Raw genomic sequence first — 20,382 nt, 5'->3', positions numbered from 1 at the left:
AGGGCAAGGATTTCTAATACAGCATAAATGAATCTAGGCAAACCTCCAAGTATGTTTTTGATGAGAGAATAACATTACCACACGATGTAACGCTCAAAAAGTGAATTTTACAGAAGAAACCCAAACCACATTTTGTTATGAAACCACCCAGCTTAAGAAATTTACTTTCAAAAGACATACCTATTTAGCAGAAAGCTGATAAATATTAACATCAACTTTGAACATTAAGCTCAAAGACAGTAACACAGCAAGCAGACTGAAAGTAGAATAGTTGCCAAATTACTCGTTGATTGATTTTTCGATTTTTCCTGCAATGATGATGTCACTGCGAGCTGCTCAGCACCCTTACCAGGGTCATGGACCATATGTACTACCAATATCTCTAATTTAAATATGTCTAAAAACAGAAATAAAATAGATTTGACCAAACAATAAGCAAACATAACGTCCCAAAATTAATGCTTATTTGCTTGTGTCATTCAGAGACTCTGTTATTTTCTGCTTCAAGCTCAGTTTTGTTGTGTGTGTGTGTGTGCGCGTGTGTGTATGTGTTCTTTAGCTACATAATCCATCTTTGCATTAAAAGTTAATATTTAGAATGACGCTGTAAGCTGATTAGGTACAACATGCTCTTCAGTGTAGCTAACATGTCGGAACATGGCAGCTGACAGCCTCTCTCTCTGCTAATGCTGCAAAGAAAAGCATATAGTCTGAACGCTAACTGGAGGCCTCTAAAGCGGGAGGAACATGTCAGAAATGTAAATGTGATTCACATTTAAATTTGAGATCTTAAGCATTGTTATTGTCGGGGTCAACTCAGAAAACTATTTCAAAATTTATCAGGAGGGGATTCATTGTTTTTATACTGGAATAATAAAAATCTGTGGACATTATGTGAGCCCAGTTCCCTCAGTCACACCTACCCAGTGATCACATGTCAAGTCGCCCACTAAATAGACACTTTATGCAACAAGACCCCTATACTCTTTTATTATTCCTTATTTGTGCTAATTTAGGAAAGAAGAAAAAGGAAAGAAAGAAAAAACTAAACTGCTTCAGTTACACCTGGGTGAGCTGCTGTAGCACATTTGACTCTTTACTTTATGATAGCTATTAAGTTTACATTCTTTCTGTCTAAAAGGCTGTAGGCTCCCCAACTTCGTCTTGTGCTGGAATCATAAACCACTATCACACTTTTCAGATCTTTAAATAATGTCCTGAGATTGTTATTTGGTCCGTTGGTCTGACAGGCTGATAGGGAAACTTGCAGTACTCTGTATTTAAATACCGTAAGTGCTGATTCTGCTGGTGATCTGGAGGCTGGATTTAATAGCTGAACAAAAAAAAGTCCCAAAATGAACCTTCTTCTGAACTAGGGTGTAGATCTGATTCATGTTTATTGATGCAGAAATATTTCAAATGTAAATTTGCAACCCTTATTAGCCTTACATTTAGTGTCTGACTGCAGTGCTTTTCATAAAGGCTCCTCTGCACAACGTGGCTTTTGTTCCAACGTGAAAACAAAGGCCGGTCAATAGCCTGAGCTATGTGTGGCGTTTGTTGCAACAGTAGAAGAAGACTGTGTTTTTTTTGTTCAGGACATGTTGTTTCAGGATTGATAGCATCTTGATGAGTGAGCTGAACTCTACTGGGAGGCCTTGTAATAAAGCCTTCATAAGCCTACGGCTGCTACCATCTCACACATTTTGCCTCTGTGTGCCAAAAACAAGGCTGGAACATTGCAGACGGATTTAATTCCCCTTTATTAACAATAAAGTAGAATTAGGTGATTCGGTGAGGTTAAGCGTCGTAGTTATTTATTTAAAAAGACAGCTGGAGTTCTACGTAGAGCCCAGACGGCCACACTTACCTTTTCAGTCAAATTCTTTTTCTTTTTTTTCTTTTAACCAAGAGTGAGTTTTCAGGATGTGACGCAGATTAAACCTTTTGGACCTGCTAAGTCATCATGTGTCTGCTGTGTGCTGTTCGCTTATTGTTCTGTTGTCAGTGGAGCTTTAGCCAGACGTGGTCGGATACGCTCCCCATCCACAGGCTCAACAATGCAGGCTTATCCGGCAGTGGCAGAGTGGGTCAGCTCTCCCTCATCTCTCCATCACTGCGTCGGCCAAATAGGGCATTATTAGGAAAGGGGACTGCTGGTTGGTCATAAAACGACCCGGGTTATTATCCCAGCAGTCAGATTAGCCTGCTATGTCCATATGTGAATGTTTCCAGGTCTTCACGTGTTGTTATGGAACAGCTTCTTGACAGCTTTAAGAAAAAAGTGATTTTTTTGTGTGTCTATTTTTATTGGACCACTGTGGTGTTAGTATAACTAATTAATTGAATTTATTTAAAGTAACTAGGGCTGAAACAATTAATTGGATTAGTCAGGATGAATAGATTACAGAAATATTTGTCAATTAATTTAGCAATCGATTAATCGTTAACTGGAGGTCATAGACTCGAAAAAAGGCCGTTTGCTGAAAGAACAAAGTGAGAGTGGTAATTAAGCCAAAACTGCCCCCACAGATTAGCCCTAAACTGTATCGATGTTAAGTCAAGCTACAAATGAAGCGTACATTAAAGGAATGTTATATTGTTGCATTTTAAGCAAGAAAATGTTTTGTCATTTAAAAAAGGAACTGAATTATTTGTTTATTGGCATTTTCTTATGCATTTTCTAATATTGTGTAAAAGTGGTTAAATGTAAAATCTGCAGAGTGTGACAATTTCTTTCCCTGTTAATCGTCAAACGAATCGATAGAATAATCAATACTGAAATAGTTGTTAGTTGTGGCACTAAAAGTAGCAATTTATTTGGTGATTACTTGAAAATGTTAGAATTATAAACATTTTTCGGTATTGTAATAATGCAATTGTACTTGCATCTCTTTGTTGTAAAAAAAAAAATAAAAGAAAAAAGGCTGTGTGGAGATTGCATTCCTAATTAGGATTAAGGAAAAGGGTTAGGCAGCCTTGGCTAGAATGTAAGGCATTTGCAGTGACTGTCTCTGGTGCCATCTGTGCAAAGTATGGTGAGGAGCTAATTCTGGCTCCGAGTGTGGCCTGATTCAACAAAGATTTTGTGGTCGCAGTTTCTCTTCAAACATGGGATTTTGACTCTGGCTGCAGACTAAAAGCCGTTGCAGAGAGAAGAATTAGTCCCCCTCCCCACCCTCTGCACCTCTCCTCTTAGATGTCCTTTAAGCTGACGCCATAGAGCTGCCCAATTCATTTGGACATGGAACATGTGCAGCATGTCAGATTGTTCGCATAACAGAGACGCTGCGCCAGAAGAAGCACGCTCACTATCTACCCTCAGTGCTTCGATGTGCTGTGACAAGCCGTCCGTACTGTCTCCCTCAAGAGGCTGACCTAGGCTTGAGCAAAGGAGCTGTCAATTAGTTCATCATAAACAATGGTCATAAACAATGGTCAGGTTTTTTTTCCACCTACCTGGGAGGGATCCCAATTCAAAGGTTGCCGGTCTTTCTGTTACAAACACTAAATAGTGTCTGACCATTCATCTATTATCACTATTTTTCTTAAACAAATCATAATTACATAAATGCTACTCGCAACATTTCACTTTATATAGTACAGTTATCTGTTACAGATGATTTTGCTTCTGAACCAGAACCTTATTCGAGTTGGTTGTAACACCATACTTGGGATGCACCAATATGAACATCCAACATCGGTCGCTGTTATGACCGACGTTGACGTCTATTACTTCCCAACTTGAGTCTGGGCTGTTTGGTTTTGTTGGGCCAATACCAAAAAAAGACAGTCATACATTTTTAAATACATTTTATTTTCGTCGATATAAGGCCATCTCGCACATACAACAGCGCAAGTGAACAAAATGTTCAGATATATTGTTAGTTATTAAATATATCAGGTATCTCTCACTGGATAAAATAGTCTAAACAGCAAAAAAAATCCCAATCAGTTGATCAGTTTTAGTTGACATTATAAAATAGAATTAATCATTATCATGATAAATCACCACTGTTATCACGTTATTATTTTGTAAATATTTGGAGCAGCTCTTTTGATCAGCTCCATTGGCTTTTTGCAGCTATATGCAAAGTAATAGGGTTGTCTCAATGACTGGTCAAAGCAACATCCAGCTGTTTGTGATTACTGTTTGATCTATCCTGTCATTGATTTTCTATGGGCGTATTCAAAAGAAAATCTGGATCGTGTTGCTAATTATTCGTGTTCAGAAAGGAAGAGCCGGGCGTGGGGGGGGTCATAGTGTTTCCGAGGAGGCCGAATTACAGCGCATTGCAAATATAACCCAGCGGCGGATCATGTTTTCCATGAAGATCTCACGCCTGGATTTCTGTCGTTACGTTTAGGTCTCCTCCTTTTTTTTTTTTTTTTTTTATATCTTTGCATTTGATGCTTATTGTTTCCAAAGTTACAGTACACTGTCGCCATTGTTCTGTTTAATTAAGCCGTGATTCGCCCCGACCGCCTGAAAACTGTGTCAGAAAACAAAGGTCCGCATTGGCATGCCGGGCCTCTGAGGGCATGCGAAGAGGCAGTTTGACACCAAATAACCGGACTATTTTTATGCAACAGCCATCTGATTATCTCAGGCCCAAGATGTTTCACATGATTTAATGAATGTCGAATGTTATTGAAGAAAATTTATGGTTTCGTGGTTGCTCGTGAGCTAAAATCACTAAAACATGTTGAGGGATCAAATGAAGGAATAAGTGCTTGTTTTTTTTTACCTTAAACCATCAGTTTAATTTGTATGTCAAAGTCCTTTATTTATTTATTTATTTATTTATTTATTTATTTATTTGACACAAGTCCTGAATTATTAGATCTTCATTTTATTATATGAGCAGAAAAAATAAAAAAAAAGATCCTTAGCTCTTGATAATGCTTAACACAATGTGTATATATTTTTTTATTTTAGTTTTTTTTTATATATCAGCATGTTCCATTGGCAACTCATTACTACATTTGGATTCCACTCATTTCAAACAAGTGAAACGTTAAAGCAATCAGTGGCGGCGGCTGCGTGTAAGGTGAAAGAGTGAAAGTTTGTCTTCCTCCTCTGTGGTCCGGTCCTGTGAGCTAGTCATACTTAGCTCGGGGTTAAAGCGAGAGCGGGCCAGATGTAGATGCTAACGCTGACACAATGTGACAGGTTCCCAGGCATTCAATGACACCATCAGCCCCACCGCAAAGCCCCCACCTCCTTCACCCTCTCGTCGGTTCGCTCCACGTCTTTGACCCTGCCGGATCAGAGGCCTCACCAGCGGTGAGGCTCGTGGGTCACGCCGGACTCACCGGGCTCACAGATAACGGCCTGGAGCAGCTGCATATTCAAACACAGAATAAATGAATACACAAAGAGCTCTTGCAGACAGAGCAAACTGTGTTCGAGTACACCTGGATAAGATACCGGAGCATTTGAATAAACCCCTGATACCGGGATCCAGTTCAGAGACAGAATGAGTTTATCCAGTTATTGTGGGATGTCGGGGACATCACGGTCTGTTCGGTTTTACAGGCTTTCTCTTTCTATTTCTGGCTTTCTCTACCCCTGTCATTTTATATTATATTATATAAGCCTTTGAAATTGTTTTGTTTGGGAAAATGTTGCTTTGTAAACTTTGCTGCTAGTGTGACCTTTTTCTCTGAGATTGTTACCTTTAATTTGATTGAATATAAAATAATAAGACAAAATCTATTCTGAGTAAATAGAAAACATAAAGTGATTTATTGAGGACATGCAAACAAGGACAGGATACAACTTTGTAATATATTGAGTTTTTAATCTGTTACTAATTAAAAAACTAGATAGTACCATATAATTTTTTTGTCAATATATTCTTTGGCTGATGAACTCTAAAATATAACAATATTATAATATTATAGCACAGTTTTTCACCCCTTCACACTGCTGTGTTTTCTTGGTCCTCTTTCTTTAAGTGTTCTGCAAATTTTTCTAGAGAGTCAACGTGTTCTTAAAAATATTCAGTAATATTTTAAATAAAACCGCTGCGCTCAGAGTTTTAAATGGTCTCCTTTTCACTTTTGAATTAGATGACTTTGCTGTTTTTAAGTGTAGCATTTGGCAAGGAACTATAGGATCATCTTTAACACGACTTTCACAGATTCTGTTGAAAAGTTTTGACTGCACTTTTAAATCAATTCAAACGGACAAATCAGTTCGTCTACACAAGTTGTTTTGTACTTAGTGATCATTTTCTGCACTTTGACCAAGTTGATGAAAGTCCTACTGATGTTCGCCTAAAGCCAGAGTAGTTAGCTTTGTAACTAATAATCTGCCATTGTAATGTTTCACCTTTTTTACCCATAATGAGGTGCCATAGAAAGTTAAATTGATCTCACTATTTGTGTTTAAAGTTTTTTCTTGGCTGATAAAAACATTCTTTTAAATTATTGTCATGGAAATATGAAGCATACTGATTGTATTTTTTAACACAAAGGCATAAATAACAAAATTATTATTAGCGTAACAATCAATGACATTATTTCTGAAACTGCAATGTGATATTTTTCATGTATTAAATAAAATCATCTAAGTAATGGTTTACATTTAGATTTTCATGCGTCAATAGAGCAGTTCAGGTTCTTCTTTGGTTCTAGGAATGCTCCATCGAACACGTGGACAGCAGAACCAAACAGTTGAGTGAGAAAAACCAGACGAGGCTCCCACGAACACCAGGGTGAAAACCAGGGTCTGGTCTGTGTCTGTCCAGCTAAGTGTGTTGGGTTTGTTTTCACAACCAGGCAGAGGCCAGAGAAAAACACTGCAGTTCCCGCTTCTAGTTTTACCACAAATAGACGAGAGGTTTTATTTACTGAAACTGTGACGATCAAATGCGGCCCAGTCTCAAAAACAGAAAGGACACTGTTAGCTGGTCACTGTTTACAGATAATTCACATTTCATCCGTTTGTCTGTCATTGTTGTAATTTTTTTTTAAAAACCCCAACATGTTGCCATGTTGCATATTTATCATGTTTTGTTGTCATTCTGTCAGTCAGATCAACAAGCAGTCTTTATTAGCTGACCACATCTGCATAACCTGGCAACAATTTAAGAACTACTACAGAATAAATGCATAATATTAAACTTTCCGTCACTTTCCAGGCTCATTGTAATAACTTGTACTGCTATCAGTCGGTTTCTGACAGCAACTGGATTGCTGTTTGTGAGAGAGATTACATTTTAATTTGTGAATGATGCCAGCGCAGAAGCAGACATTTTAGGCAGAAGATAGAAACGGTGTGGGAGGACATGGCCCTGTCAGACCAATTCCTCATTTTCTGATAACCAGTCACTGTTTATATTTGGTTTGATCATTTTGATCACTGAATTGTTTGCTTCTCTTGATGTTAGATATCGCTTAAAAAATATATATATATATATCTTTACATTTTTCACCTCTGTAAATAAAGTTCTTTTAACAAGAACAAGAACATGGGAGCATTCAACTCCCCCTTGGGCAACCTATTGATTTCTTGATGGTTACAGAGGATTGTAAGATTTTATTAGTTTTCAAAAACTCCTATCCTCAGATCCAGGTTAGAGATGTTCAATAATCCGTGGATGTGAAAAGTGTTTGATAGTTTTGAATCTGAAACAGCAGCATCAGACTTTTCTGCCCTATTTTGACCATTTATTGTTGATTACTGGAATCTCTTTTTTTATAGCAGGTTGTTTCTCTTTGATTCTCTCTTTTTCCACATCATCAGCTTTCAGCCAATAGAAAACATATCCAACACTGATCTTTTAGTGCCTTTTTAAAATCTTTCCCACATCAGTAATTTACGTCACTGCACCTAAATTGGTGGCTGTTTTGGTCGTTTATGTGATTGTGAGAACTCCATCAGACGGATGAATGGGAAGAGGGAATGCTGCTTCCTGACTTCACTGGAAGCATGTCAACCTATGCCAGTCATGCCATGACACACCTTGAATTGAGCGGCCCACTCCACCCGTGTTCAGTATGTAATACATTTATATGAAGGTTTAATATAGCTGCATTTTTAGAATTCACTTGAGGTTTCCTGACTCTTGGAGCGATGCGCTGCTCTGGACTCAGCTCCAGTGAGGTGGCATTTGCTTAGCAGCTGAAGGAACATCTGACACTTTTGTTTCTTACTAGTAGCCGTATGCTGTTTTTAACCTCTCCGCCTGTACGCACATTCTTTTTCATCACTTTATCTGCATTTTGTATTAGACTGTGCCAGATAGATCAGTGGCTGATCTAAACCTACAGAAACATGTTTGTTTGTCCTCATTATTGAGTATTCTTTACTCAAGCTCCAAGTAATAATAATAATAATAATAATAATAATAATAATAATAATACTTTGAAGCATTTTACATCAAAGGATATTTATCTGCCAGCAAACAGTGCTTTTCTGAAGAGGAGCCAGAGGTTGTGGTTGCCACCGATTCGATATTAATGTCTATATCAGTCCCAATATTGTCTGTTATTTTTGTCAGTTTCAGCTTCTTCATCATATTTATTTTTTACACGGTTTCACTGAACAAATCCAAGTTGTGTTGTTTTTACATGCTTGACCAAGCTTATGAAGCTATTGGTGTAATTTAACTGGTGCAGAGTTATCAAATAAATGTGTAATTTGGTGCTTTTATGTCTGTGTTTAAAATAAGAAACGTTTCAAGTCAATTCAGCATTGTTTTTCTGAACGGTGTTGGTGCCATCTGATACCAAACCTAAGATATCTGTATCGGTATCGTGCATCTATAGTTATAATTATGTTGATCAGGCATAATTTCTCATAGTGCAATGGAGCCCCGTTACAATTGGCACACTAAGAGTTAAAAACTACCTTTTCAGATGCAGCTACAGAAATTGTCACCATTCCATGATTTAAATTGCATTTATTGAGATGTCAGTGACACACCACTGCCCCTTGCCTACCTGTTGCTGGGCACTGTCAGTCACCTGACTGTTTGGAAATAGTTCTGGTCTGTAAAAACTCAGACAGCGAAGCACCATTCATCAATCTTATTCAGATAACGCTGCTTGAAACTAGAGCTGGCAGGTCACAAGCAGCATGTGTGCAAAGCAGCTGACTGCAGAAAACCTCAATAACTATCCAGCTAGTTATCCAATATTCTGGAAACTATTACCAGAGTTACAGGGCGTTCTAATTAATAAAATAAAATAAATGTAACCAATTGCATTATAACAGTTATAATCTATATATCTTGTTATTTTTTTACTACATTTTTTCTGTTGGTATTAAAAGCACTGTTATACATTGATGTGGGTAATTGCGTAAATAGCATGCTTTGCTGGAACCTACGTATTTTTACTTCATACTATGTTTAAGAGGTTTGGAGAGAGGCAGAGGCAGGTGGATGTGTGGGAAAGATGTGCTGGGGAAGGAGGAGAGCTGCTGGATGAGCGCAGCAGTGACGAAACAACCCGGGGTCATTCCTCATGCCAGCTCAGCTCCGAAGCCTTCCTCCTGTCTTCATCACCTCGCAAGCTGACTGCTTTTTTATGAACGAACCGTTCTGGGGCCCGTTTAGTCACGTCCTCCCACAGCCACGGGAACAGGTGGAAAACGTGTGTTTCACTGGTGGTCACCCTCATTATGGTGGAAATTCTGTTACTATAGAAATCTCCCTGTGTTTCTATGGGAACCGGAGCGCGGCGTCATGATCATGTTGCAGGAAGACGTGCATCGTCACCATCATATTGCCGATTCTGTTTCAGTTTGCGGAACATGTTTTTTCCTCTCTTCTATTACTGGATGTTAAACATTTATACCCGTTGGTAGTCGTACATTGAGGGAATAAAACTAGTGGTGGTTTGTGTGAGAGCATAAACATTTACACCTCATAAAAGCAGTTCTGAGTGAAGAACAGAAGAGCATTCCCATCAGAGACTCTTTCTTAGGGATGACCATGGAAAACTCCACAGTAAGCCTAGAGGAGAAACTATGTGACGCATATCTTTGTTCAAATAAGATATTTAATAATAATAATTTAAAAAGAATGTTTTAAGCTGCTTCTAGTGGTTAGAATTAAAATAAATCATGGAAGCATTACCATTCTATCATTAGGAGATTCACAATGAATAGCTAATGTTGAATGACGTTTTATCTTATGTTACGACTTTGTTGATCAAAGTCATAACATTTTTTAAAGCTATAGTTCAGGTTCTGTCAACTTCCCTTTTGTGGACAGATGCCATTCTGCACTGAGCTTATAGAAAAATTGAGAAATCCTCAGGCTAGGCGCTGGTTTTAGTTAATTTCAACAACTTAAACTGTCAATATACAGTAATTATCAATGGAAGAGACCATTGTTAAGCCTGTTGCTGTTTTCTCAGTCCGACTATGCAGTTTTACTCTGCCAGAGGTTTCTGGCTGTAACAATCTGCTGACCAGGCAGATCATCTGATTTTAGATCTGCCAAGATCATTTCCAAACCTCTATGTGACCTGGAAGAGCTCAGCAACTTAGCTTTATGTTTTGTTTTGTTTTGTTTTTTAACCCGCATAAGCAGTTTCTGTTTGAGATTTAAATTTCTAAAAGCAGCTAAAATGGAGGATTTCTTGTTAGGATTTGTTCAAACTCACCCTAATGGCATCTCTCTACTTCAGATAAAAACTGTAATTCATACGTCATAGGAGAAAATTACACATTTAAGTAATAACTAATGAAGTTTTCAAGAAAATTAATTAAAAGAAGACACTTTTTATGCTTCTAAGCCTATAATTCACGTCCCATTTATCAATTAAGCTCATATGCCTGTTTTCAAAGCACACTACTACTTTGTGTAGAAACTACTACACAAAGTGTAGAAACTACTACACAAAGTACTAGTGTAGTAGTTTGTAAAATGACTAACTTTGGCTAAAGTTTGTCATTTTAGTCAAATTCAGCACATTTGCAGCAAAGTGTTTCTTAACACTATGATGCAAAATTTATTTTTTGCACTTTTTTCTTTTTGACATCCATTTGGGTTTTTATTGCCCATAGACCTATCCTAACTTGTTCAGAAGGAAACACAATAACATCCCTTTAATAGTTGAACTAAAATATTTAGCAGAACATTTTTACGTCATTGCAGGTCATTTTTATCACTACATCTATTTAATAATACTATGCATGTGCACATGCACAAAACCTTAATTACTTAATTGGCTGTAATAACTTCACCTTTATGAGGATTAAAAATAGACATAAGATGCTACAGAGAAGAAACACCACAGAGTCATGCTGTACAGGTTTAACTGGAGAATAAAAACCACTGATCCCAGTGGAGTCTTCCTCAGCTGTCCCAGTCTTCCTCTCTCTCCCCCACAGTGAACGGCTTTGACTCGTCACCAGCCAAGCTACTTAGTTTGCCGGTGTTGAAACAGTGAAACAAGGTGCTGAATATGAATCAGTAGTATGTAGGCCATGTTGTTCAGGTAGCAGTAGCAGAGGAGCATGTACCGGCTGTTCGCCTGTTCTGGCTCCAAATGTACATGCCTGTTCTTACCAATGTTACAGGAAAAAGCTGCAACACCTGACAACACCCTGCTGAAATATAGCCAAAGGTATATGGTATGTTATCTGTCGGACTTGACCTTGGAAACGTCCTGGTTGATGTGACAGACCAATCAGAGAACAGGGCTTTATTTTATTGTGATGACAGTCTTTGCTGTTGAGTAAAGGATTACTGTATGTTACACCATTGTGGAACCATCTACATTGATCAGGTTTAAATAAATAAAATAACAGATGAAATAAGAACCGTCAAAAATTATTAACAGAACAGTTTCGATGCCAGCTTTTGATCGCAGCGTAAAACTGGCCGCAGCCACTTTGATGTCTTGAGTTTCCAAAGAGGCGTGGGAATGTTCTCCACAGGCATGAAGTTTGGATGTTCCACGGGGAATATCACTGGTTGTTTAATTGAACCTTTCTATTTATGATGCCGGCGTCGTCTCGCAGCAGCAGCAGTAGCGTAGGAGACAAGTGCAGCATCCCAGGAGACGCTACCAAACAAGGAGGAGCTCATTACAGCGCGCCGGCACGGAGAACTCCTCCGCTCCGCCGGGCCTGCTATATTATTCAGTGATGTAAAACTGAGAGAGTGGGTTATGAGGGCATTACACTAAGATTACAGAGAATAGCCTGAGCCCATCATAGAGTGGGCAAGGAAGATTAGAGAGAAAAAAAAAAAAAAACAACTTTGCAGATTTACAGATTAACACAACTCACATCTGTAGCGAAGCAAGAAAGGAAAACTGCTATGTAGGTCAGTGAGCACCTGCATGATTTAAATGCTATTGATCTGCACCGCTGTCTTGCATCGCGATCACAGTGACTGTGGACTCATCCCCGGCTCCGTTAGGAGGTTGTTTAAGAACGGCAAGAATGCCAGCAGGAACTGAACTGGGCCCAGTCAGAGAAAGGTGCTTGGAAAGAGAGCGGGAAACGCCCCTCCCATGTCCCATCATCAGCACTTCCTGATATTTTACTGGATTTGTTTTTGCTGAAGTGTAAAACACTTGGAGGGAAATGCTGAAGGTATTTTTTTCTGGATGGTTACTTTAGCAATATTTTTACATGCATCAATCTGATCTTCAAAAATCTGTTTATGCCTTTTTTTTATGTTTTATGAGTAGGAGGTTTAACGTCAGAGCAGAGAGTTTGGATTGACAGACACTAGAAATCCAGCTAACATATTCTGAAAAATGTTTATACAACAAAACATTTTTAGGGTATTTTACTTATAATCAGATAGATTACTTTGAAATACAGAGCAGAGGACAACGTGGCAGAAATGAATCATGAATTGGTAAATTTACAATTGACTGATGAGCTACTACATTTTGGTAAATCAAATCTGTATACAATGTGTATGCAAGTTCTAGGGTAGCGTGTTACTTACTTGTGAAGATGTTCCTTCTGTGCCTTTAAATAATAACACAAGGATATATTTTTTCTAATCAAGGGTTAGAAGTATGCCAGAAGCCAGTCCTTTTGTGTGGGGGCTTAATGTGATTTCCTGGACAGCTGTTTTCAAGGCACATCTCTCTAGCTTTTTTTATCTCCATGTCAAGCTCACTTAGGTACTTAATCTGCTTTAATACTGGCTGAATAAAGGAGGAGTGTGTGTGTGGACTGGGAGGAAACTCCAGTACTTGTGTCAGAGCAGAGGGAAAACTGTTGACGGCTTTGTGTGTGTGAGAACATAGGTGGACAATATTTCTATCTAGAAATACAGCTGGCAGATTCAGAACGCCACTTTGCCCCGGATAGACTACAGTGTTGTGATGACAACAAAAGACTTTTACATGCCAAACATTTGTAGGTAAAGAAGAACTAATTATGGGAGAGAAATCTGAACAATAAATCAGTCAGTGGCACAAGTTCATGGTAAACAAAAATGTTAATATTACAGTTTTCAAATAGACATTCTTATTAGACAGACAGATTGTGATAGCTGTAGATTTAACCATTACATACACTTGGAGCCTGAGGTTGTACTTATCACAGCAACAAACATTAATTTCTTTGTCCAATAGTTCGATCTCAGTTTTTTTATTATTATTATTATTTGGTTGAATGATAAGGCCGAAAAACATATCACACTATGAGGGTTTCATATCAGTTGAAATTGATCATTCTTTATTAGTTTTTTTGTTGTTGTTGTTGTTGTTTGTTTTAAATATCCAAAATACTGCCCTTTCCTCTTTTATACACAAATTCCTCCCGAGGTGTTGTACTCATTTTCTGCTTTCGCTCCACGCTGCTGTTTTTTTTTTTTTTAAGCAGTTAAGAGGCACAGCGGCGAAACCCTAAACTGCTGCCGTGCATTTGTTTTTCCCCTTAGTGAGCACCTATTTACGCTGGTGTTGTGTTGTGGCTGTGAGCACCAGCTAAGTCTAAGCTTCTATCTTGTTATGATCTTGGGTTTGAGCCTGGGCTAATCAGCTTAGGCTGTCTGCTTTAACAGGTGACCGTAGACTCTGCTGTGTGTTCAGATGCCAGTTGGCTGAGGTCACTTTAGTCCTGTTTGAGTGCTTTCCTTTGAATCAGAGGGCTTAAGCCCCCCACCGCTAATTAGAGGCTGACTGCACCATTTCTACTGGAGGACATTCACCGGTGGCGTCGCACACTTGTGGCCCGTCCTGTTCAGTTTCACATCCCCGACCTGAAAGGACCACGGCTGAAAAACATATCACAATATTGTTGTTTCGTATTAGTTAATTATTGATTATTTTTGTGTTATCAGTGTCTAAAATACTGCCAAACTGGTGACTTGACTTTTCCTGTGTTATCCACATTTTTTTCCTTTCCTTTCCATTTTTTATGTGCTATGTGGTTCTGGATCGGCGTTCAGAGAAATTATTGAATATTCTATCAAACATGTTATATATTAACATTGTCACCTTCCTAATATAGTTCTGGCCTAAGTAATCTTTTGCCAAGTGTCTTTTTTTTTTCTCCAAGTCATCTTTTTAGGCCATTATTGTAGGACGGTGACAATATTGATCATGTCTATCTCTCTATATTTCACTGATTGGTTCTTCAGCCCTTCCTACGCCTCGAAGTTCTGGTGGTTCAGGTCCAGCTTCGCCGTGACTTTTTGGGGGCCTGAACTCTTCCAATGCTTGCCACATATCCTCGTCGAGAAAGCAGCATCTTGCTGATATGAATGCTCAGTAGAAAATAGCCTGACGGAAATAGATTTTCAGTGACCCTGCATCCAAAAGCCAGGCCATCATTTTAGATCGCAGCAGATCTAAGTGTTGATGAGCGCGTTCTTCGCTTAACAGTCATGTGGAAGTGATTTCCACGAATTTGTTCGCGGACCATGGGCTGTCAGGATGATTCAGCGGAGGCCCCTCCCACCGCCCCATCCTTCACATCTTTCTGGGGTGTTTTTGCACTGTTAGTCCCACATGGACAGCAGCATCAGGCCCAGAGATAGACAGTGAGGAGGGGCGGGGGAAGAGAGGCTCGGCAGGCAGTTAAACTACTGCCATGGTGAGCTCGCCCTGAAAAGGCCACATGCCTCCCTGCACAATTATCCACTGTGCATAGAAGCAACACCCCGACCTTCCCCCCTCCCCACCCTCAACTTCCACACACACCCACGCTGACTTGCACACACTCGACTGGAAGATGGACAGTAACAAAGCGAGGAGAAATACTTCTGCCTGTCCAGATTGTCCCGCAGATTTAGACTTTATGCTCCCTTTGATTATGTTTGTGAAATTGAATACAAGCATGAAATCCTTCCCCGGGGAGGGTGTTAGAACAAGGCCAACATCAGCGGAACCAGCTTGGATTGGACATGTAGCACGAGATCATCAGTTCATCATGAAAATCCAGAGTCTTATGTTGCCTCCCTGCTTGTTATGTTGCAGGTTACTTCAGTGCGTTGGCAGTGGTGCTAAAAACAAGCGAGGAATTCCCCTCCACAGACGAATTTAACAGTAAGAGCTTAACGACCGAACGGCACAACCCGAAACAGCCCCAGAATGAACTCATCACCTGCTGTTTCTCTTCCTTTGCAGGGGTCGAGTTGTCATGTTTGATTGAGTCCATATCCACAATAAACCCACGGATCGAATGGAAAAAGATCATCAACAACAAGCCGAGTTACGTTTACTTCGACAGGAAGATCTCGGGTAAGGCTCAACGTCAGCTGCTGCTGTTTCTCTGCTGCTTGTTGTTCAACTCTTTTCATCTCTCCCATCAGGTGACTTGGAGAACAGAGCTGTGATCAGAGAGCCGGCCACGTTGGTGATAACCAACGCCACAAGGTCAGACACAGCCAAATACCGCTGTGAGGTCACCGCCGCTGACGACGCCAAGTCATTTGACGAGATTGTGATCGACCTCGTAGTGAGAGGTACTTCGGCTTCTTTTCATCCCCAATTGAACTCTGTGTGCTTCTGTTGGAAAATAAAAATAAAATAAAAAAACCTACAGGAAACGCAGAGCAGGAGCCGCTACCTTGCCCTTAAAAGGCAGACTTCACACTGCGGATGCTGTAAAGTGAAACCCTGTTGTAGGTCGCACTGACCTGGGTGGCATACTCTCTAGGATGCGTTCAGAACTGCCCAGCTGCAAAGGCGTGTTCTGGGCTATAAGAGGAAGGCTCTGAAACTGCATCTGTTCTGAACTGCAGTGCTAAAGAAAGCATGCGCCGCGTGTTTCGGTGACGTTTTCTGGCTGGTTTTCGCCAGGTCCTGTCAGTGGTGCCACTTCAGTGACCCATGAGTTTTAGGCCTTTCTAAAAGCTTCGGGCTGATTTGTAGACATCAGTTTGTTTCTCCTCGGTGATGCTTTTGGACTGTAAAAGCTCGAGATGTACTGTCCTGATTCGTGTCATATGTTCTGTGCCACCACAGTGAAGCCGGTGGTGCCAAAATGCAGCGTTCCAAAGTCTGTGCCTTTCGGGAAGTTAGCCGAGCTCAGCTGCATGGAGGAGGAGGGCTTCCCCAAGTCTCAGTACCAGTGGTTCAAGAACAGCGAGGAGATTCCAGAGGACCCCAAGTCCAGTCCCAAATTCCTTAACTCCTCATACACGCTCAACACAGGAACAGGAACTCTGGTCAGTATGCGGGTGCACGTGTCTGGGCAAGGACACACAAGCGGGGCGTGGGCGGGGCATTGAGGGGACAGTGGCCTAATGCCCAGGGGAAGGGGCAGATATTTTAGGGAGGCAGTCGAGGGGCTCGGGCCGCGACAGGAATCTGCTCTCCTCGTTTGCACATTCCTCAATTCTAGGTTAGTTTCCAGCACAGCTTAGACTGCTGCGCTCTCAGCCGTCAGATGTGACCCAGCACCAGCCGACTGCTCTTTGTCTCAGAACCAGGCAGAGCGGTCAAGACGAAAGACATTTCAAAATGGTTCCTTCAGCTCTGTCTCACTTTCTCTCCTAGCCTGTTCGAAAAGGAGCGCTCAGTTCCAGTCTTCACAGAAAAAGTAGCTGTAAAGTGTTAAGAACAAAGTCAAAGTAGCTGCATTTCCATTGCAAATGGAGTTTTTGTCAATATTCCATTGATGCCGCAAAAACATAATTTTGCGCTTGAGTTGTTTTCATTAAATAAGAAATCAAATTAAAATCTCATTTGAATAACCTTGTTCACGCAATAAGTCATGAGAAATCATGGCAGCGATGGTTGCATCGTTTCATGAAATGCATTCATAATTCAGCCGTGGTACTAGCGCTCATCATCTATCAGCCATCAGAGGAGACGTCGGCATCTCGTTCAGGGGTCGCTGCGACAAACCCCTCATACCTACGTGCCATTTTGGGGATTTTGTAGTTTGTGATTTCACAGAACTGCTAAAGATTCAACATGTTTGAACAACATGGAACCTTTTATGAACTGTGCAGCTGTGAGAGCTCTGGTGGAGCCGGCTGCTCGTTGTCCAAAAAAAAAAAAAAAAAAAATCCATCCTCATACTACTTCCTGTTGTCTTCTTCATTGTTTTCACCAGTAGTCACATCCGGTTGTTGATCACATTGTGTGAAGCGATTTCCATTGCAGTTTTGCGAAATGAACCCATTTTGATACTGCCAAAAGAAAAGAGATCAAAATTAGCATGTTTCCATTAAGCAAATTCATTTTTGTAAGTTCAATTTACTCAATTTTATGGTTAATGGAAATGCAGCTGGTGGTTTCATGTTGCATCGTTATTCCTACATAATGAAACACAAGAAACGGTGAACATGGAGAGTTTACTTTTGCACTGTTTACACAGAGTTACATTTATTCAGTTAGTTGAGTAATTTTTTCTGAGAGGTTACTTTTAGGAGTGTTTTCACTATGTTGACCTTTTTACTTTTACTTTATGAAGTATCGCTGCTCTCACTTCAGTAAAATATCCGGATAACGTGCCCAGTGTGAGCCAGGTTTTGTTAAAGTTGTTGAAGTTTTCATATGTTTATATTGAAAGAACTTGGAATTGGATTTGGAAAAATCTTTCTTTTACATGATTTTGTTATTTTATAATTTTGTAATTTAAATTAATTATATTCATTTTGGTCTTTAAAATACCAAAATTTCCACAATTTTGTATACTTTGGTGTAATTTTTAAATATTGCATAACTGATGATTTGATCAGTGGCCTTTTTACCAAACACTTGTTTTACTCGTACTTGAGCAATTTTGGATCATTTTTACTTTCACTTGAATAAAAATATGTTGAAGTAGTTCTACTGTTACTTGTGTGCAGCTTTTTTGCCACTCTACCCAACCTCTGTTTTTAACCATACTATAACTTACCTTACATTGCATTATATGGAAGGAAAATAACACTCCTGTATATGCAACATTTATGCATTTAGTGCTGTTGTTGTGAACAAAGATGAAGTGAAATGCTTTAGAAAAGAAGCAATTGTACCTCAGGACACAGAATTTCAGATATAAAAGCTGGTATGTGCTGCTTTGAAACGGGACACTTGTCTTCAGCTAGTGAAGGTAATCACGAGTCAGGACGCATAATGCAGGAGAACATGTGTTAGATCTGCTGTGGCTTTAGCCTGTCTCTATGTCGCGTAATCCCAGACCGACATGCTGTTCCGATCTGGACTCTATCGTGGTTAGACCATCTGTTGCAGGACTTTCTAATGGCTAAAGTTAGTTGTTTTATTTTGACTTTGTGTTGGAATCATTAAAACACATTCCTACTGGTACTGTGTCACTGCTAAACCTATTAGTGTGTCCAGTCTGCACACGTAACAACAGAAAAATGGGACAAAAGCTGCAGATTGAGTTAATGTTGGTGGAATAAGTAAATATTTGACTTTGGTTATGTGAAACAACTTTAACTAAAACAAGCAACGTCATCAGAAAACGCTTTGAAGTAGGGAAGCGATTTTTCAGACAAAAAAAAAAAAAAAAAAAATTGGTATCGGCTAAAATCCACATGTCCCACTAGCTGTTGATGACTGGCAGCTAGATGGAGACGTGCACAATTCCTCACTATGTTTCCCTGCTGAAACCTGTTATTGACAAAAGTTAAAATGTTTGTTGAAAATCTTTAACTCTAATTTGTTGATCCTTTTTTTCTTGACACTTTGCGACTGCTTTACACGCTTGAAATGAAGCAACAGATCGTAGCAGTGAAAAGGTCGATGCAAAAAACTGAAATATTGTTGAGTTCATGCTGTCGACAGTGAAATACTAATCAAATTGTCTCGTGACAATAAACTGCTGAGCACTATTTACTGAGATGTATGTTCATCTACAAATGAAAACTAACTGGGGTAAAACCTGTTTATGCTAACATATGTATTAACCTTATTGCACTAAATCCTGAAGAAATGAGCATTAGCAAAGGATTCTTTAACCAAATTGCCACTTTGTCAAGAAAAGTGAGCAGATAATTTTCCTATTTAAGTTTAATTCAAATTAAATTACTCATCTAAATATAACTTTGCCTGATTGACAAGTCACATTTGGTCTATTAGTGGTTAGCATTAATATGGTGTGAAAGTCATTGCTTGTTCTTTGGTAGTGACCGTCAGTGCCAAGCAAAGCCAGAGTCTTCATCCTGTAATGTGTTGAGATGTTCTTAAATAGCAAGTGACTGAAGAAAAGAAAAGTGCAGTCGCAGGAGGGGCCTGTATTATTCTGACGTGTTTCACTCTCTCTCCCTACGCAGAGATTCACTTCAGTCATAAAAGAAGATGCAGGCGAGTATTACTGCCGAGCGAAGAACGATGCAGGACATGCTCAGTGTGCACCCCAGAAGATGGAAGTGTGTAAGTGTTAACTGTCTCCATCAAACGGACCGTGTTTGTCACTGTTGTAAACAGTCAGTCATGTTTATTTTTGTAGCACATTTTCAGTAACAAGCGCTACGTTTTGTCAAGTTGCTTATCATCAAAATCCTCAGATAAGTTCGTCAATGTTCCAATGATTAAGGGACAAAAGTAGCTCTAAGCAGACTGGATTTTAGCCTTGATTTAGCCTAAATCCTGCTTCTCCGTGTTTGGTTCTGGTTCTAAGCATGCAGACCGTAACCAGATGACCTGAGTGGTCTGAAAGGTTGATTAAAGGTCGTTAATGTATTTTGGTGCTAAGCTGTTCAGAGATTTGTAAACTAGCAAATGCATCTGAAAGTATATTCTCTGAGCTACAGGGAGCAATTGGAAGAACTTTAGAACCGGGGTGTTGTGCTCCGTCTCCGTGGTTTAGTGGGAACGTGAGCAGCAGCGTTCTGGATCAGCTGCAGCCGTCTGACGTTTTAGGCAGGAAGACACCGTTGCGGTGATCAATCCGTTTAAAGTTAAACACGTTTCTAGATTTTCATGGGACGTCCTGGAAATCTTCCTAAGGTCACAGAAGGCTGACTTTGTAACTGTCTTTATGTG

The 20,382-nt window shown here is 39.7% G+C and overlaps 1 protein-coding gene across 1 annotated transcript in view; it reads left to right on the top strand.

Annotated features, from left to right (window-relative positions):
* The window catches only part of LOC103141045 (junctional adhesion molecule C-like), a 37,452-nt gene extending 17,080 nt beyond the window's left edge, over positions 1 to 20,372 (top strand). The window contains exons 2-6 of the mRNA XM_007556467.2: positions 15,415 to 15,483; positions 15,565 to 15,678; positions 15,750 to 15,902; positions 16,405 to 16,607; positions 19,671 to 20,372. Coding sequence (XP_007556529.1) covers positions 15,415 to 15,483; positions 15,565 to 15,678; positions 15,750 to 15,902; positions 16,405 to 16,607; positions 19,671 to 19,781 — 650 coding nt within the window. The 3' untranslated portion in view covers positions 19,782 to 20,372. The remainder of the gene's footprint in view (positions 1 to 15,414; positions 15,484 to 15,564; positions 15,679 to 15,749; positions 15,903 to 16,404; positions 16,608 to 19,670) is intronic.
* The last annotated feature ends 10 nt before the right edge of the window (positions 20,373 to 20,382 follow it).

Source organism: Poecilia formosa, unplaced genomic scaffold, assembly GCF_000485575.1.
Source record: "Poecilia formosa unplaced genomic scaffold, Poecilia_formosa-5.1.2 Scaffold79, whole genome shotgun sequence".
Classification (NCBI taxonomy): domain Eukaryota; kingdom Metazoa; phylum Chordata; class Actinopteri; order Cyprinodontiformes; family Poeciliidae; genus Poecilia; species Poecilia formosa.
This window is presented reverse-complemented; position numbering and strand designations above follow the sequence as displayed.